The sequence below is a fragment of the Pelodiscus sinensis genome, chromosome 11 (genome assembly GCF_049634645.1).
Source record: "Pelodiscus sinensis isolate JC-2024 chromosome 11, ASM4963464v1, whole genome shotgun sequence".
In the NCBI taxonomy this organism is placed as follows: domain Eukaryota; kingdom Metazoa; phylum Chordata; order Testudines; family Trionychidae; genus Pelodiscus; species Pelodiscus sinensis.
Genome location: NC_134721.1, coordinates 38999574 through 39013054, shown reverse-complemented (window position 1 = coordinate 39013054; position 13481 = coordinate 38999574). Strand labels below are relative to the sequence as shown.

The 13481-nt window shown below is 44.0% G+C and overlaps 1 protein-coding gene across 4 annotated transcripts in view; it reads left to right on the top strand.

The window, feature by feature from the left end:
* The window catches only part of IARS1 (isoleucyl-tRNA synthetase 1), a 215518-nt gene that overhangs the window by 62551 nt on the left and 139486 nt on the right, over positions 1-13481 (top strand). For all 4 annotated transcript variants that reach the window (XM_075939705.1, XM_075939706.1, XM_075939707.1 and 1 more), the window contains 2 exons: positions 7373-7495; positions 9600-9691. In XM_075939705.1, coding sequence (XP_075795820.1) covers positions 7373-7495; positions 9600-9691 — 215 coding nt within the window. The remainder of the gene's footprint in view (positions 1-7372; positions 7496-9599; positions 9692-13481) is intronic.

Here is a 13481-nt window from a genome sequence, read left to right as displayed (position 1 = left end):
ACAAGTCCCATTTAACAAACTGAGACTGCAACTCAGTCTCCAAAAATGCTCTTTGACCCCAACACAAACCCTCAAATTCATAGGGGCCACACTTGATGGCACAACTGCAGTTGCGTGTCTACCACTTGCCAGAGCTCCAGTGCTCATGTACTTGATAGGACAGGCACAACTCTGTCTGCAGGTTTCAGCAAAGCTCTGTCTTCAGCTCCTGGGACACATGGAAGCGGCTACATTCATAGTACCTCAGGCTCGCCTGTCTTTTCTCTGTATACAAACCCCAGGTTCACCAAATAAGCAAATGCCTGTCTATACCAATCACAGTGAAAGAATCTCTCACGTGGTGAATGGAGGTTGACCGCACCTGCAAGGGAGTTCCTTTTCATGGGGATGTAAGCAGCTAGCTGAGTAGTTGACTACCCAATAAGCATATGTTTACTGGGTAGTTGAGTGACTACTTTACTTGTTGCTTTCCACCCTCCTTGCTGCCTCAGAGGCAGCAAGTGGGAGGGTGGGAGCAGAAGCTGGTGCTGGAGGGAGTCGGCTTAAAAGCTGATTTCTCCCCAGCACCGTCTCTGGGAAGGGGTAAGAGAGGCAAAGGCGCAGCAGGGGACTGGGCACAAGCTGGGAATCAGCTGTCCTGGCTTGCGCCCAATCCCAGACACTATTCCTCTGCCTTTTAAATGTAGTAAGAGCCAGGCAGATGTTACTACATTTGAAAGGCAGGCTTAGCTCTCAGGGACAGAAGCTAATCCTGCTGTTGCTCTGCAGTTTCCCCCTTTATTGACTAATAGAGTAGTCGATGGAAATTCCATTGACTACTCAGCTGATTAAATACAATTTAACATCCCTATCTTTTTACCTCACACCCCCAACTGTCACAATAACCACGGACACATCTCTATTAGGGTGGATAGCCCATACTGGTCAACAAGTCATCCAAGGCCAATGGTCACCAGAGGAATCCAAACTCCATATCAACCTCTTGGTATGCCAAGCGGTTTGCAGTGCCTATGAATGTTTTGCCGGCCTCATCCACAACAAGTCAGTACGCATATTTATAGAGAACTTTACAACCACATTCTTTGTCAGTCTCCAGGGCAGAGCCTGCTCTTTTCCACTACGTCAAGAAGTGGCCCCCCTCTGGGAATGGTGCGTTCTGCACAATATCACACTCAGCATCCTATTGCCCAGGCAGGGAGAATGTCCTGGTGGACAATCTCAACAGACTGATAACTCTAAACCACGAATGGGAAATCAACCTGAGCATGTTGAGACCGGTGTTCAAATGATGGGGATACCCCACTATAGACCTCTTTGCAAAGAACAATACCAAATGCAGCAAGTACCGTTCCAGAGCAGAAAAACTTAAACAACAAATAGTCTTGCAGCACCTTCGAGACTAACAAAAACTGCAGATGGTATCATGAGCTGGATGGCCTGCTACATTCCACATCCTAATGACATAAAAAACCAAACAAAAGAATACTTAGTACCCACTATAAGTACCCTATCAACTTTATTTAGCACGGACACTCTAATTGACAATTCCTTCCCCCTTTTTTCTTCTTTTTCCTCTTCTCCCCCCCCCCCCCCACCCCTTCTCTGTGCTATTTATTTGAAAACTGGACCCCTTAAACTCCATTTATCTGGAGAGGTGGGTTGTGCCCACGAAAGCTCATGATACCATCTACATTTTTGTTAGTCTCTAAGGTGCTGCAAGACTTGGTTGTTTATTTTTTTTCTAGTTACAGACCAACATGGCTACCTCTCTGAAACTTTTGTTCCAGAGCAGGTCTAGGTCCCCAGTCACTGGGGGATGCATTCATGATAAAGTATGACAGAATGCTCATAAATGCCGTCCCGTCACTGTCTTTGCTCCATAAAGTGACTCTGAAAATAAAACCGGACAGAGCCAGCGTTATACTGGTAGCTGCAAACTGGCCCATATAGACACAGTTCCCTTACTTGCTTCTGGCTTATTGGAGCTCCCTCCACCAGGCAAGAACACTGCTTCATAATCATTTAAGGTGGAGCATCCACAGGAACACTTCTCGAAGAAGAGAAGTTTACTCACCTGGTGCAGTAACTGAGGTTCATCGAGATGGTTGTCCCCTGTGGGTGCTCTACCACTCACCCTTCCTACCCTCTACTCTGGAACTCCTCTATTTCTGGGTAGAGAAGGAACTGAGTGGTTGGTTGGCTGCACATGCACAGTAGCCATTATGAACAGTGTGTGCCGGCTGCAGCATGTGTAGCCGACTGAGGGCGCTGCTGTCTTAAATCTCTGACTAAAGGAGCAGTGCCACCAAAAATACTTAAGGGGGAGCACCCGCAAGGACAACCATCTCGAATAACCTCAGTTACTGCATCAGATGGGTAATCTTCTCCACAGTTGTCTTAATTTAACAATTGCCTCAGCATAGCTACAAATTAAAGCAAACTGAGGATGAAGGTGATGGAAAAAGGTAAGTTTGAAAAATTCAGAGCCTTTTACAGTTGTTAGTACACGAGGACAAAGCAGTAAAATTGAAATTAACTTAGAGAAGAAAGCAGTCCGCTACGAAATCATTAGTGATCTGTTAAAATCAAAGTTTTTAAGAGGTACTATCAGTGTAACGTATAGTAAATAGTGCATGTATTGTAACAGACCAAATTTTCTGTTAGCTAGCTGTAGACAACTTGATAGCAAATTGATATCTTTATACACAGATATTTTGCCTCCAGAAGGAAATTATATAGCACCTATTTAAATAACACATTTTGATTTTAATGTTGAACCTGTTTTTCTTTTGGTATCTCTGTATCACACCCTGTTTCCTCTAGCTAGTTCAAAAAAGTGCTAGCTCCCAAAGGCTGCAGTTAAGATTGGGCTCCAGTGAGCAAAGTGCTGTTCAAATGCATAAGAGAAACATGATCCTTGTCCTGAAAAAGCTTTTAGTTTAATTAAAGTGAAAAACAGGTAGAGGAGAGAGACAGCCAAAATGCCACGTGATCATGGTTCTGATGAACACAATTATTGTTTCCTCTCTCTCTCACTTCATTTACTCTTATTGTATTAGGAAGTGAAGTGAATGGCATTGGGGCAGGGTGTGGGGGGAGAAGAAAGGGAGGAGAGGAAAGGGGTGTACAAGTAGCAGTAAAAGGGGTGAGAAAAAAAGGGAGACGAGGAGACTCACATCTTCCATGAAATGTTTAAATATCTGAATCCACTCATTGCTTGTTCTGTTACCTAGAGTACTTTCTTTGAGTAACGGTAAGTCCCTTGAGGCAAGGATACATAATGATATAAAATGTGGCTTCAGCATGAACCCTTGGTATTGTAGATATGCAGGGCTTGACAAATCAGTGTATCTACTTGCCTGTGGCAAGTAGATTTCAGCCGGTCACCCCGTTCACCGGTGGCGCGTGCATGCACAATGCGGTCTGGCGCATGTGCAGTGCGGGTCTGGTGTGTGGATTTCGCCGTGGTTTGTCAAGCCCCGTAGATATGTGTTCTGTACCATGGGACCTCAGAAATCCATCCAACATATAGAACAGTGCAAAGGATTCCTAACCAAACTGGGGGGTGAGGGGAAGATTCAGTTCAGGCCCAGTCTGGCTCATCAAACAGCTAGATCTACCCCTTGGGCATGGCAAGAAGCCTCAGTCAGGCTCCCTGCCTGCCCTGTTCCCTCACCCGTCACAGCAGCCTGCTGCAGGACCATTTGTGTCTGTGGACTCCTGCAAGCCTGGGAGAAGGGGGAAGAGGCTTCACATGCTGTCCCCACCCCAAAACCAGCCAATGGGAGCTGCCTGTTTGAGGAACAGGCAGCATGTGAAGTACTCCTTCCCCCAGCTCTCAGGCTCACACCTGTTCAGATGCTCATGGTGCTGTAGCTGGTTGCTCTGTGTCCTGCCAGGGCATGGAAGGCAGGGAGCTTTGCTGTGGAATCTGTTTGGCTGCTGGCTGGGAGTCACTCAGATAACTCTCTACCAGCCAGAGCCTGTCTCTGGCACCCCAGCTTCTCCCCCCCACCCCCCAACTCTATGCTCCCTACATTCACCCTCCCCTACCCTGCATAGTCCAAACACTCTGCCTCCCTCCTGCTCCCATTCTCCTTCTCCTGATTCTCCACTTCAATCCTCCTACCTTAGGTCACAACCTCCTCCTTCACCCAAACTCCCCCTCAGATCCCACATTCCCTCCTGTACCCCAATCCTTATTTTAAGTTCCCTTCTGCACCCAACCTCTATCCCAGACCCTGTACCTCCTCCATTAATATCATGGAAGAGTGCAGTCCTTGATCACATACCAAATTCTTACAGTGGCTACTCCTGAGTTAGTTATAAAACACTTGTCAGTTCAAGACTGGTTTGCGTACTGTCTTTCCCCCGACTTATGCTAGTTGGTCATGAAGTAGTTCACGATTATCCAGCTCATGAAATTAAATATCATACAACTAAAAAAGAACATAGTTCAGAAAACACGACCAGTCTGCATAAACCTTGCATTGTGTTTTTGATCTTTGTTTATATGAAAATACATGCTTCAAAAAGTCAGCAGCCTAGACTGTTCTTCTGCTACAATCACATATGGTGATTTTGTGTGTTATTTTTTGCTAGCTGTATAGCAAATCCTCACCTTCATATGACCACAGGGCAGGAGTCTAGGCTGGCCAGCCCTGGTGTGCTTCAGGGAGGTGTCCACAGTGGTGGAGTTGGAGGGGAGCGATTTTAGCCAGGAACACTACTTACCAGTGACAGGTGAGGTATCAGACCTCCCTCCCCTACTTGGTCACTCTGATGATGGTGTGGCTACTCCCAGTGATCACTCTGCGGGATAGTTTTCTCTTGCACTGGCTGCCTCCTGCAGTGAGTGTGAGGGTTGTATCCCTCCTCTGTCTTTCTCTCTTCCTTCCCTTTCCATATGCCCTTTTCCATATTCTTTTTTATTTATTTAAAACATTTCAGGCACATCGCCTCTTCCTAATACAACCAAACTATGACCTTGCTTTGTTAGGATAAGCGGATTCTGCATATTAAATTTGGTGGTCCTTCTTGTTTAGGTGGAGTTCTTGAACAAACAGACTCATATACAGACAGACACAAACCTCTAAAATATATAAATAGATGAGCATACTGACCACTACTGTATTTGTTTTCATGGAGTTCGATATCATCACAACCCAGATATCTATGCCTGAATTCAGGCTTGTTCACCCAAGTACATTCTCACGAAACAAATGGTAGATCAATCTGGAAAGCTCAAAGTCTGTTTTGTTCAGAGTCAAGGCGTTCAGCTATTGAAAACTGGAGTAAATAAATCATTATCTATTTCATGGGTTGCATTGATGATGTAAATACCAGTGCCATCTCTTGGCCCAGATTCTGTAAAGCTAAGGGGCCGTAGTCATATATTGAATACAAATCAGACTTTGATGTGCTCACATTGACTATTTCTCCAAAGCCATTTACAGTTCATGATATTAGCTCTATTGGAGTAACTCCAGATATTGCTTTGTTTTGTCATCTGGTTTACACTAACGCCACAGTCTACCTCTGTATATAATGATGATGGGGAAGACTAACAAATGGATTGGTCTAATAGCCGAATGAGCTGAATGACATAGATGAGGCCTGATACTGTACATGTAGTAGGCTGAGGAGGAGAAAACTGGTATTGTTTTCAGAACCACTAATTGCTGTAACCTGAGGGTGTATTTTTACATGTCTTTATGATAGTTGACTTGGTGTTTTACCATTTAATCCTATACTATAATATTTGATTATAGTATGACTGCTGACCATTATGGACAAGGATGTGGATGGAGCTAGCTATATTGTCATGGTCATGAGCAGGGCTTAAATAGCAGCGAAAACCACTCGCCAGCCCCGTACTGCACATGCACAAGAGCCGGATTGCGCATGTGCGCGCCGCAAATGAACGGGGTGCGCGGCTGAAATCTACTCACCATGGGCGAGCAGATTGTATAGTTTGTCTAGCTCTGGTCATAAGGGATGGACAATAGCCTGGGGACTAAGGGGCTAACTGTACCTAAGCCAGGTAGCAGTCAGCCAATAAAAATGCAGATAGGTATTTCAAACAGGGACAAAGAGATTTTGGGGTTTTTCCCTCCTTTGTTCTGGGCAGTTTTTCTCCAGATAGTAAGAGAAACAGACATGTCTCTCTCTCTCCAAGAAAAGACTGTTCGTTATCTGTAAGTAGGGTACAGTTTAGATAAATCCGTTTTCTTGTTTTATGGTTTGGGAATGGGAATCTGATGTGTTTGCATTTAGAAATGGGTTTTCCCCTCCTTTGTAACTAATCTTTTGGCCCATGGGGGTCCCCCATGAGTATATTAATTGGTGACTTTTCCATCTAGTCATTATGCTTGTAACAGGAGTATTGTGGTGATAATATAAGTTCCTTCCTTTTCCTTTATTAACCCGGTATTGTTTCATTTGTGTGTCCTGGTTTTACTTTAGGGCTGAGATTTCACAAGTGATCTCTTCCCCGTTTTTTTACCATTACTTGGATGGTGGCAGCGGATTTTTATGCCCAAAATCTAAGTTTTTAAGATTTTGGGGTGAAGTTTTATACCAAAGCCTGGAAAGATAAGGTTTTGGGGTACTTTTGTGGGCCCCCACTTCTGCATTCATTGTGCCAGAGTGGGGGAAAAAGCCTTGATATATACATGTACATGTACATAGTTGTGCTAGCCAAACAAATGCAAGCAATTCTGAAGTATTCTTTTTATAACCAGGGTTTGGTCTGTGCTACAAAACTGGATTGCTTCTGATGAAGATTGCATCCGAGGATTGCTTTAGCAGCAAGCGTAAATTCAGCTGCAACCATATCTCCTGAGCATTGTCAGTAGTGGTTTCTCAAACTCAGTGTATGCCCACTTTGGTCATAGAAACAATGCAATAGTCTGCAAGTTTTATTAGATTAAAAGTTTTAAAAGACTTGAGAAACCTGAGGCATTGGGGGACTGAAGAGAGGACACATGTTAAAACTTACATGCCATCTGAAAAAATTACAGGCATGTGATTTAAGGTGATACTACAACGTCAGTATACCTTTTTAATTCATAAAATAGCATGAAGTGTATTTCCCCAGTCCTTTACTTTGAAATATTGGGCAGAGGCTGTAAAATAGAGTAAACTTGTTCTCTTCACTAGGAAATTGGAACAACCCTAAGAGTCAGGGAACATGTATACCCTCCTTCATCCTTTTCATTTTGATGGATGAAGTATATTGCTCAGAATTGTTTTTGGGTTTGTCTTTGTCTTATTATAATGTAGCTTTATATTAAGTCTTTAATCCATTTTCCTAGGTCTTGACTATTGGAAGCTATATTTAGCAATAACATATTTTGTATTTCTCTTTTAGGATGACTACAGAGTCTGCATGGATTTTAATATTATTCAGAAAGATTCAGTTCCAGTTTGTCCTGTGGATGCTTCTGGGTGCTTTACAGCAGAAGTGACGGACTTTGTTGGGCAGTATGTGAAGGTTGGTGGACTTGGGGAAATAGTAAATGCTAGATCAAATAAAAAGTACTCTACATCTGGCAGAAACTATTTTTTTCTTTTGCGATGTGATTTTTGTCTTCAGTGTGTTTTTGATAACCATGTTACAGAGACTTGTAATAAACTCATCCTTTTCCACTTGGGACTACAACAGAGAAATATAGCTTTCTTATGTACTATCATTTCACAGATGTCCATTACAATATTAGGCAAATAAGCAACTTGACATGTTAGCAGTGATGTAAGCCTTAGAAAATGGGAAGGAGAACGTCCTCTAGTGCTTATTCTATATGTCTGACATGGGAAGATCCAAGTTTGGTATTTAAAAAAAAAATTAAAATAAGGATCTTCCATTCATAACATTGATAGCTAAACACATTGGCTACGTCTAGATTGCATCCCTTTTTCGTAAAAGGGATGCAAATTAGACGTATCGCAATTGCTAATGAAGCGGGGATTTAAATCTCCCCCATTTCATTAGCATAAAAATGGCTGCCGCTTTTTTTCGGCACAGAGCTTTGCCGGAAAAAAGTGCCAGTCTAGACGCGGATCTTTCGGAAAATAAAGCTTTTTCCGAAAGATCCCTTATTCCTTATTTTAAGAGGGCCAAGGGATCTTTTTTTTTCCGGCAAAGCTCCGTGCCAAAAAAAGCGGCAGACATTTTAAATCCCCGCTTCATTAGCAATTGCGATGCGTCTAATTTGCATCCCTTTTATGAAAAAGGGATGCAATCTAGACGTAGCCATTGTAGAAGAAGAAAATATATGAAAACTGTAACTCTTAAACCCATGATGCATATATAGGATGATGCACACAAATTCAAATATACAGCTAATAAGTATAAGGCAGTAAGATAAATAGGAAATCTTAGGGGGCTGTGCCCCAGCTCGCTATGCTTGCCAGACCCATCTCTGTGGATAGGCAGCCCCGCTCTCCCCACAGCTGCACCAGCCTCGGCCTCTTGCCCCTCTCTCCCAGCTGCTGGGGAGCGGAACCCGCCCCCCACAGCCAGCCTAGGCCTCTGCTCCCTCTCCCTCCGCAGCCAGCCTGGGCCTCTATGGCTTTATCTACGTTTAGAATTATGGTTACCAGGTAGACCCCCCATCACCCCTTCTAAATACCGGACACACTTGATCGTGCGGGAAGGGGGGGCTGGTCGGGGGCCGTGGGGCTGGCTGGGAGGAAGGGGGACGGGAGAAGGGGCTGGTGGGGGGGAGGGGTGGTGCAGCCACTGGCCGCAGCCGGAGTCCAGCAGGTCGCACCCCCCGGCAGGCACTCCCTCTAGTTGCTAGTAGAAGCTGGGCAAGGGCAGTGACTCGGACTCCCAGCCACTCCCTCCGCCCAGCTTCTGCACGTGACCAGAGGCTCCCAGCTGGTCCCAGCTCCCTGCCCCGCCCCACCTGGCTTTTGCATGTGACCACAGGGCTCCCAGCGCCAATCACGGCCCACCTTCCAGTCGCCCCCACCCCCGCCAGGCTTCTAGCTGGGTGCCAGATGGAAATTCAGAAAATTCCGGACATTGCACATGTCCGGTATTTTCTGAATTTTTATACCAGACAGAGGGCACAAATACCGGACTGTCCAGTAGAAAACCGGACACCTGACAGCCCTATCCCATTCCTTGGCAGTGTCACACGGTAAAGAACTGCTAGTGTAATGAAGAGAGGTACAAAGAACAACAGAGAAGCAATTGCCAAAAAACTTAATGTTTTGGTATCAAAACTACACGGCTGAAAAAAATAACTTAATTTGTGAGTCTGGCTGGTGTTGAGAGTGCGGAAATATTTATGATTTTTAAAATTATATTGTACATAAAATCTAAGGTGATACTAGAATTGCACATGTGCATTCCAGTTTTGGGAGCATGCTCTCTTTTAAGAATATTAGAGTAATTATTATGACACCTCCACAATAGATGTACATCACTGAAAATTTACAAATTCTGCACCATAACATTTGTTGTTTCACATCATGGTATGTAAGTACTGATTTTTATTTTTTTAAGAAAATTGAAGACCCAACCATGAATGAAAGTTTCCTGTAATAGTTAAAAGTTGTGTTCAGAAAACTTTTTTCCCCCTCTTTAGGATGCAGATAAGAACATCATCAAAATTCTGAAAGAACAAGGTAGATTGGTTTACACCAGTACTTTTAAGCACAACTACCCTTTCTGCTGGCGGTAAGAAGAAAAATACATTTTATTTTCAGGTTGATAGAGAAATTGGAGTTATAACTAGTACTTTTAAAGGGAAGGGGTGTGGGTGTTTTTTGTTTTTTTTCCCCCAAGGATGCTGAAAGTCTAAAAATAATTGCAATTCAGCTGTACTTTAACTTGTGGTCCTGAATCAAATATGAAAATGTAATTTAATTCTAGAAGTGATTTTTAGCATCTAAAGCACTGTCAAATTTCAGAATTGAGAGTAGATTTCTAATTTGCTTCCAATGAACAGCAATTGTTTGAAGGGAGCTGAGTGTCCAAGTGCTTTGCCCTTACAGTTCTCTGGTCCGTATTTGGGTAGCCACATGAGTGAAATGTTTTTGTTCATAGTTTTATTGAATATGCAGAACTTTTGCCTGACTTCTTTCTGAAAATACTATCAGTCAGAAGAGGTGCCATGGGAGAAATATGGTGGGAAACTTGCTCCCATGAGCTTGCACTATGTCTTGCACTCGACTAGGAGTGGGCAGTTATTTTTGATGGGCGGGGCACTCCAAGAATTTGCTAAGTGGTCAAGGGCTGCACTCTACCATGATATTAATGGAGGAGGTATTGTGATTGGATGGAGGTTGGGTTCAGAAGGGTGCTTGGGGTGAAGGATTGGTGTGCAGGATGGGAAGTGGGATCTGGGGGAAGGTTGAAGGAGGAAATTGTGACCTGGAGCAGGAAACTGGGGTCCAGGAAAGGTTGCAGGGTCCAGGAAAGGGTATGGATGCAGGAAAGGATTCTGACCTGGAGGAGTGGTATAGGAAGGAGTGCAGGGTCTTGAGAGGATTGTGACTTGGGGCTGAGGTGCAGGGATTTGGGTTGTGACCAGGTATTAGAATGCAAAGTCTGGGAGGGGATTATAACCTGGAGGAAGTCTGTGGGAGGGGGTATGGGTGCAGGAGCAGGGATGCAGAGGGTTTGTGTTACATGGGTTTAGAGATGCAGGGGGGACAGAGGATGGAGGAAGGAATGGCTGGGATGCCAGAGGCAGGCTCACTGGGACATGCTTACTTGGGCGGCTCCTGTCCAGAAGCCCTGCCCAGTGTGCTCTTCAGCCAGGTGGCATCCATGTGTGCCTCTTTGAATGCTGTGAGAGGTGGGGGGAGAGGGGTACTTCGCATTCTGCCTTTTCTGCAAATAGAGGGAGCTGTGCTAAGGCTTCCGCTGCGCCTGTGGTCTGGATCTAGCTGCTTGGTGGCCTGGATCCTGCTCGTTGGCCATATTGTGCTCACCCCTGCACTAGACTATACTGCAAGGTTCTCACTTGTAACGTGTGTCACTGTTAGTTAAATAAGCCAAAAAAAAATAATCAAAGGGATTTCTGCTTTCAGAACTTACATGTTGACTGGATGACATTCAATGCTCTTAGAACATTTTCTGCATAGATTTCTTTTCAAAGTGGCTTACATTCCACTTTTATTTAAGCTTTCAGTGCATTGAATGAAACAGGTTTTTTCCATCTCTATTATAGAATTACTCATCTTTAGCTAATTTAAATTACACATTTCCTCAGCTTTTTAGAATCCCATTAGACTCTTGTTGCTTACTGTCTTCAAACTGCGGCATTGTACTCCTACTAGGTGTTGATTTAAAAATATATAAAGCTGATGAGTCAATCCACATGTTTGCATATTGTAGTAAAATCAGTTCACACAGTAGATGTTCATTAAAAGTGACATTGGTGCCAATTTACTATGTTGCTCCTCAGTGGCTATTGTGGTTTTGGGGTGTGCTTATAAAATCATACAAGATGAGGGTTGAAAGAGACCTCAGGAGGTCATCTACTCCAACTCCCTGCTCAAAGCAGGACCGACTCCAATGAAAGCTTTCCCCCCAGTTTTCTAGGACTATTTTACTTTGTTTTTTCTTCTGTCTCATCACATGGAGACTAATAAAATAGACAGAGTTGTCATTGATATATCAGTTTTATTCAGTGTTGATTAACATAGTAATATCAGTGGCTGTGGTTCTTCAAACTCTAGAATTTTGCATTTGTAGAGATAGTCAGGAAAAAATGCTAGCTCAAGACTATCACGGTGGTTTTCACTCTATGATGAATGGACCTGTTGGTGGTTACAAAGTGCTGGCTGTCTTTCTAATTTCAAGTTATTAAATGACATTAGAAGTAGCTAAACATATTTATCTTTTAAATTCTTGTAGCTGCAACAGGAACACTATGCAGTTCTGAATGCAAGGCTAGTAGATGGCTATCACGGAGGTGAGGTAATGCATTAGACAATTAGTCTTGAGAACCTTTATGCTGTGATCACTGTGTGAAAGCTTTCTTTTAAAGGTGTCTCAAATGTGTATTTATTTTTAGATTTGTTATGTGTCGGGCTGTGTGTGTGTGTGTGTGTGTGTGTGTGTGTGTGTTATACCCGAGTCTTCAACTGCTAGGATAGGGTCCCTTCGCAGTGGGCAGCCGAAAAGGCTGACGGGTGCCCCAAGAGTCTGCAGGGAGAGCTTGTTACACCTGAGTCTTTAGCTGCTAGGATGGGGTCCCTTCGTAGCGGGTAGCCTATGTTAAGGCTGACGGGTGCCCCAAAGGTCTGTCCCGTGGAGGCAACAGAACCCAAACGCCCAGCTCTGCCTGTGTCTGCCCCTATGACCGGCTGGAGTTCTTTTAATTGTGTTTGGTTCTGTTACAGCAACAGGAGGAGTCAGGTTAAGGCTTAAACAGTTACAGGTTTATTAAGGAAAACTTATAAAAGCATATGGTTACAGTGGCTATTGTTCTACTTAACTGCTAGCAAGTACAGGTCTTAAAATGGTTACAAAGGAAAAAGGAAGATAGAAAGTAACGGTACCAAGCGACAGCTTAATCTTTAAAGAGCTCTAGTTTTATGCATGCACTAAGACAAAGGACACATACAGGTACAATTTTTACCCCCTTCTGCGTCTCTCGATTCCAGTGTGTCAGGCCAGGACCGGTCACTCAGTTCCCCGGTAAAGACGAATACGAGGCTGGGCATCCCCATGTGGACCTCAGGAGGCAATTACCTATCCCGACCAGTAGGTAGATGGTAGATTGACACGTAGAATGAGCGTGCTGCTGGGCCCATCTTTATACCCGTGGGGTCACGTATTCTCTTTCTTATCTATGGTGCCAAATTGTGCTGGTTCGTCTTTGTGATTCCAGTTCTTACAAGGCAGTTTCAATGTAATTTACACTTGTAAGAGAGAGAGAACTAAATTGGGAGTACTGGACATTCTTTGCTCAGCAGGAGATTCCTCCCGGGACGCTTGTGTGTGATTGTATCAACATAGGTGCCAGTCAAGGGTGGTTTCTCGCAGCCTCTTGGCTGATGACTAGCTTGGTCACCCTCTAATCTATGTTTACAGTTATGCAGGGTCAGATGAGCCAGCATATCTGGGCCTCTGTCAAGGCATCAAAGACTATGCTGATTTTATGGCTCTCTGTGTCCTGTGTGCTCTGAGGCATCTTGGAGGGGCAAGCAAGATGGATGTTGCAGGGGGAGTTCTGTCTGGCTACATTATGTCAGGCAATAATTTCCCTCTACTGTTAGAGAGAACCTTTTAACTTTGTATAGCTCACACAGTGGTTCTTGACTTGTTTACCATTTAGGTCACATCCAGTACTACCACATGGTATGAGGAAGTCACATGGTTGTAGCTCTGTGCTGATTGAACCACAGGTTGAGAACCTTTGAGCTAAAGAGACACATTTGTGCTTTGGCAAAGGTTTATAAATTGTCCAGAAGAATATGAATTTTGAGCTACCAATTAGCACGCTAATCAGCTA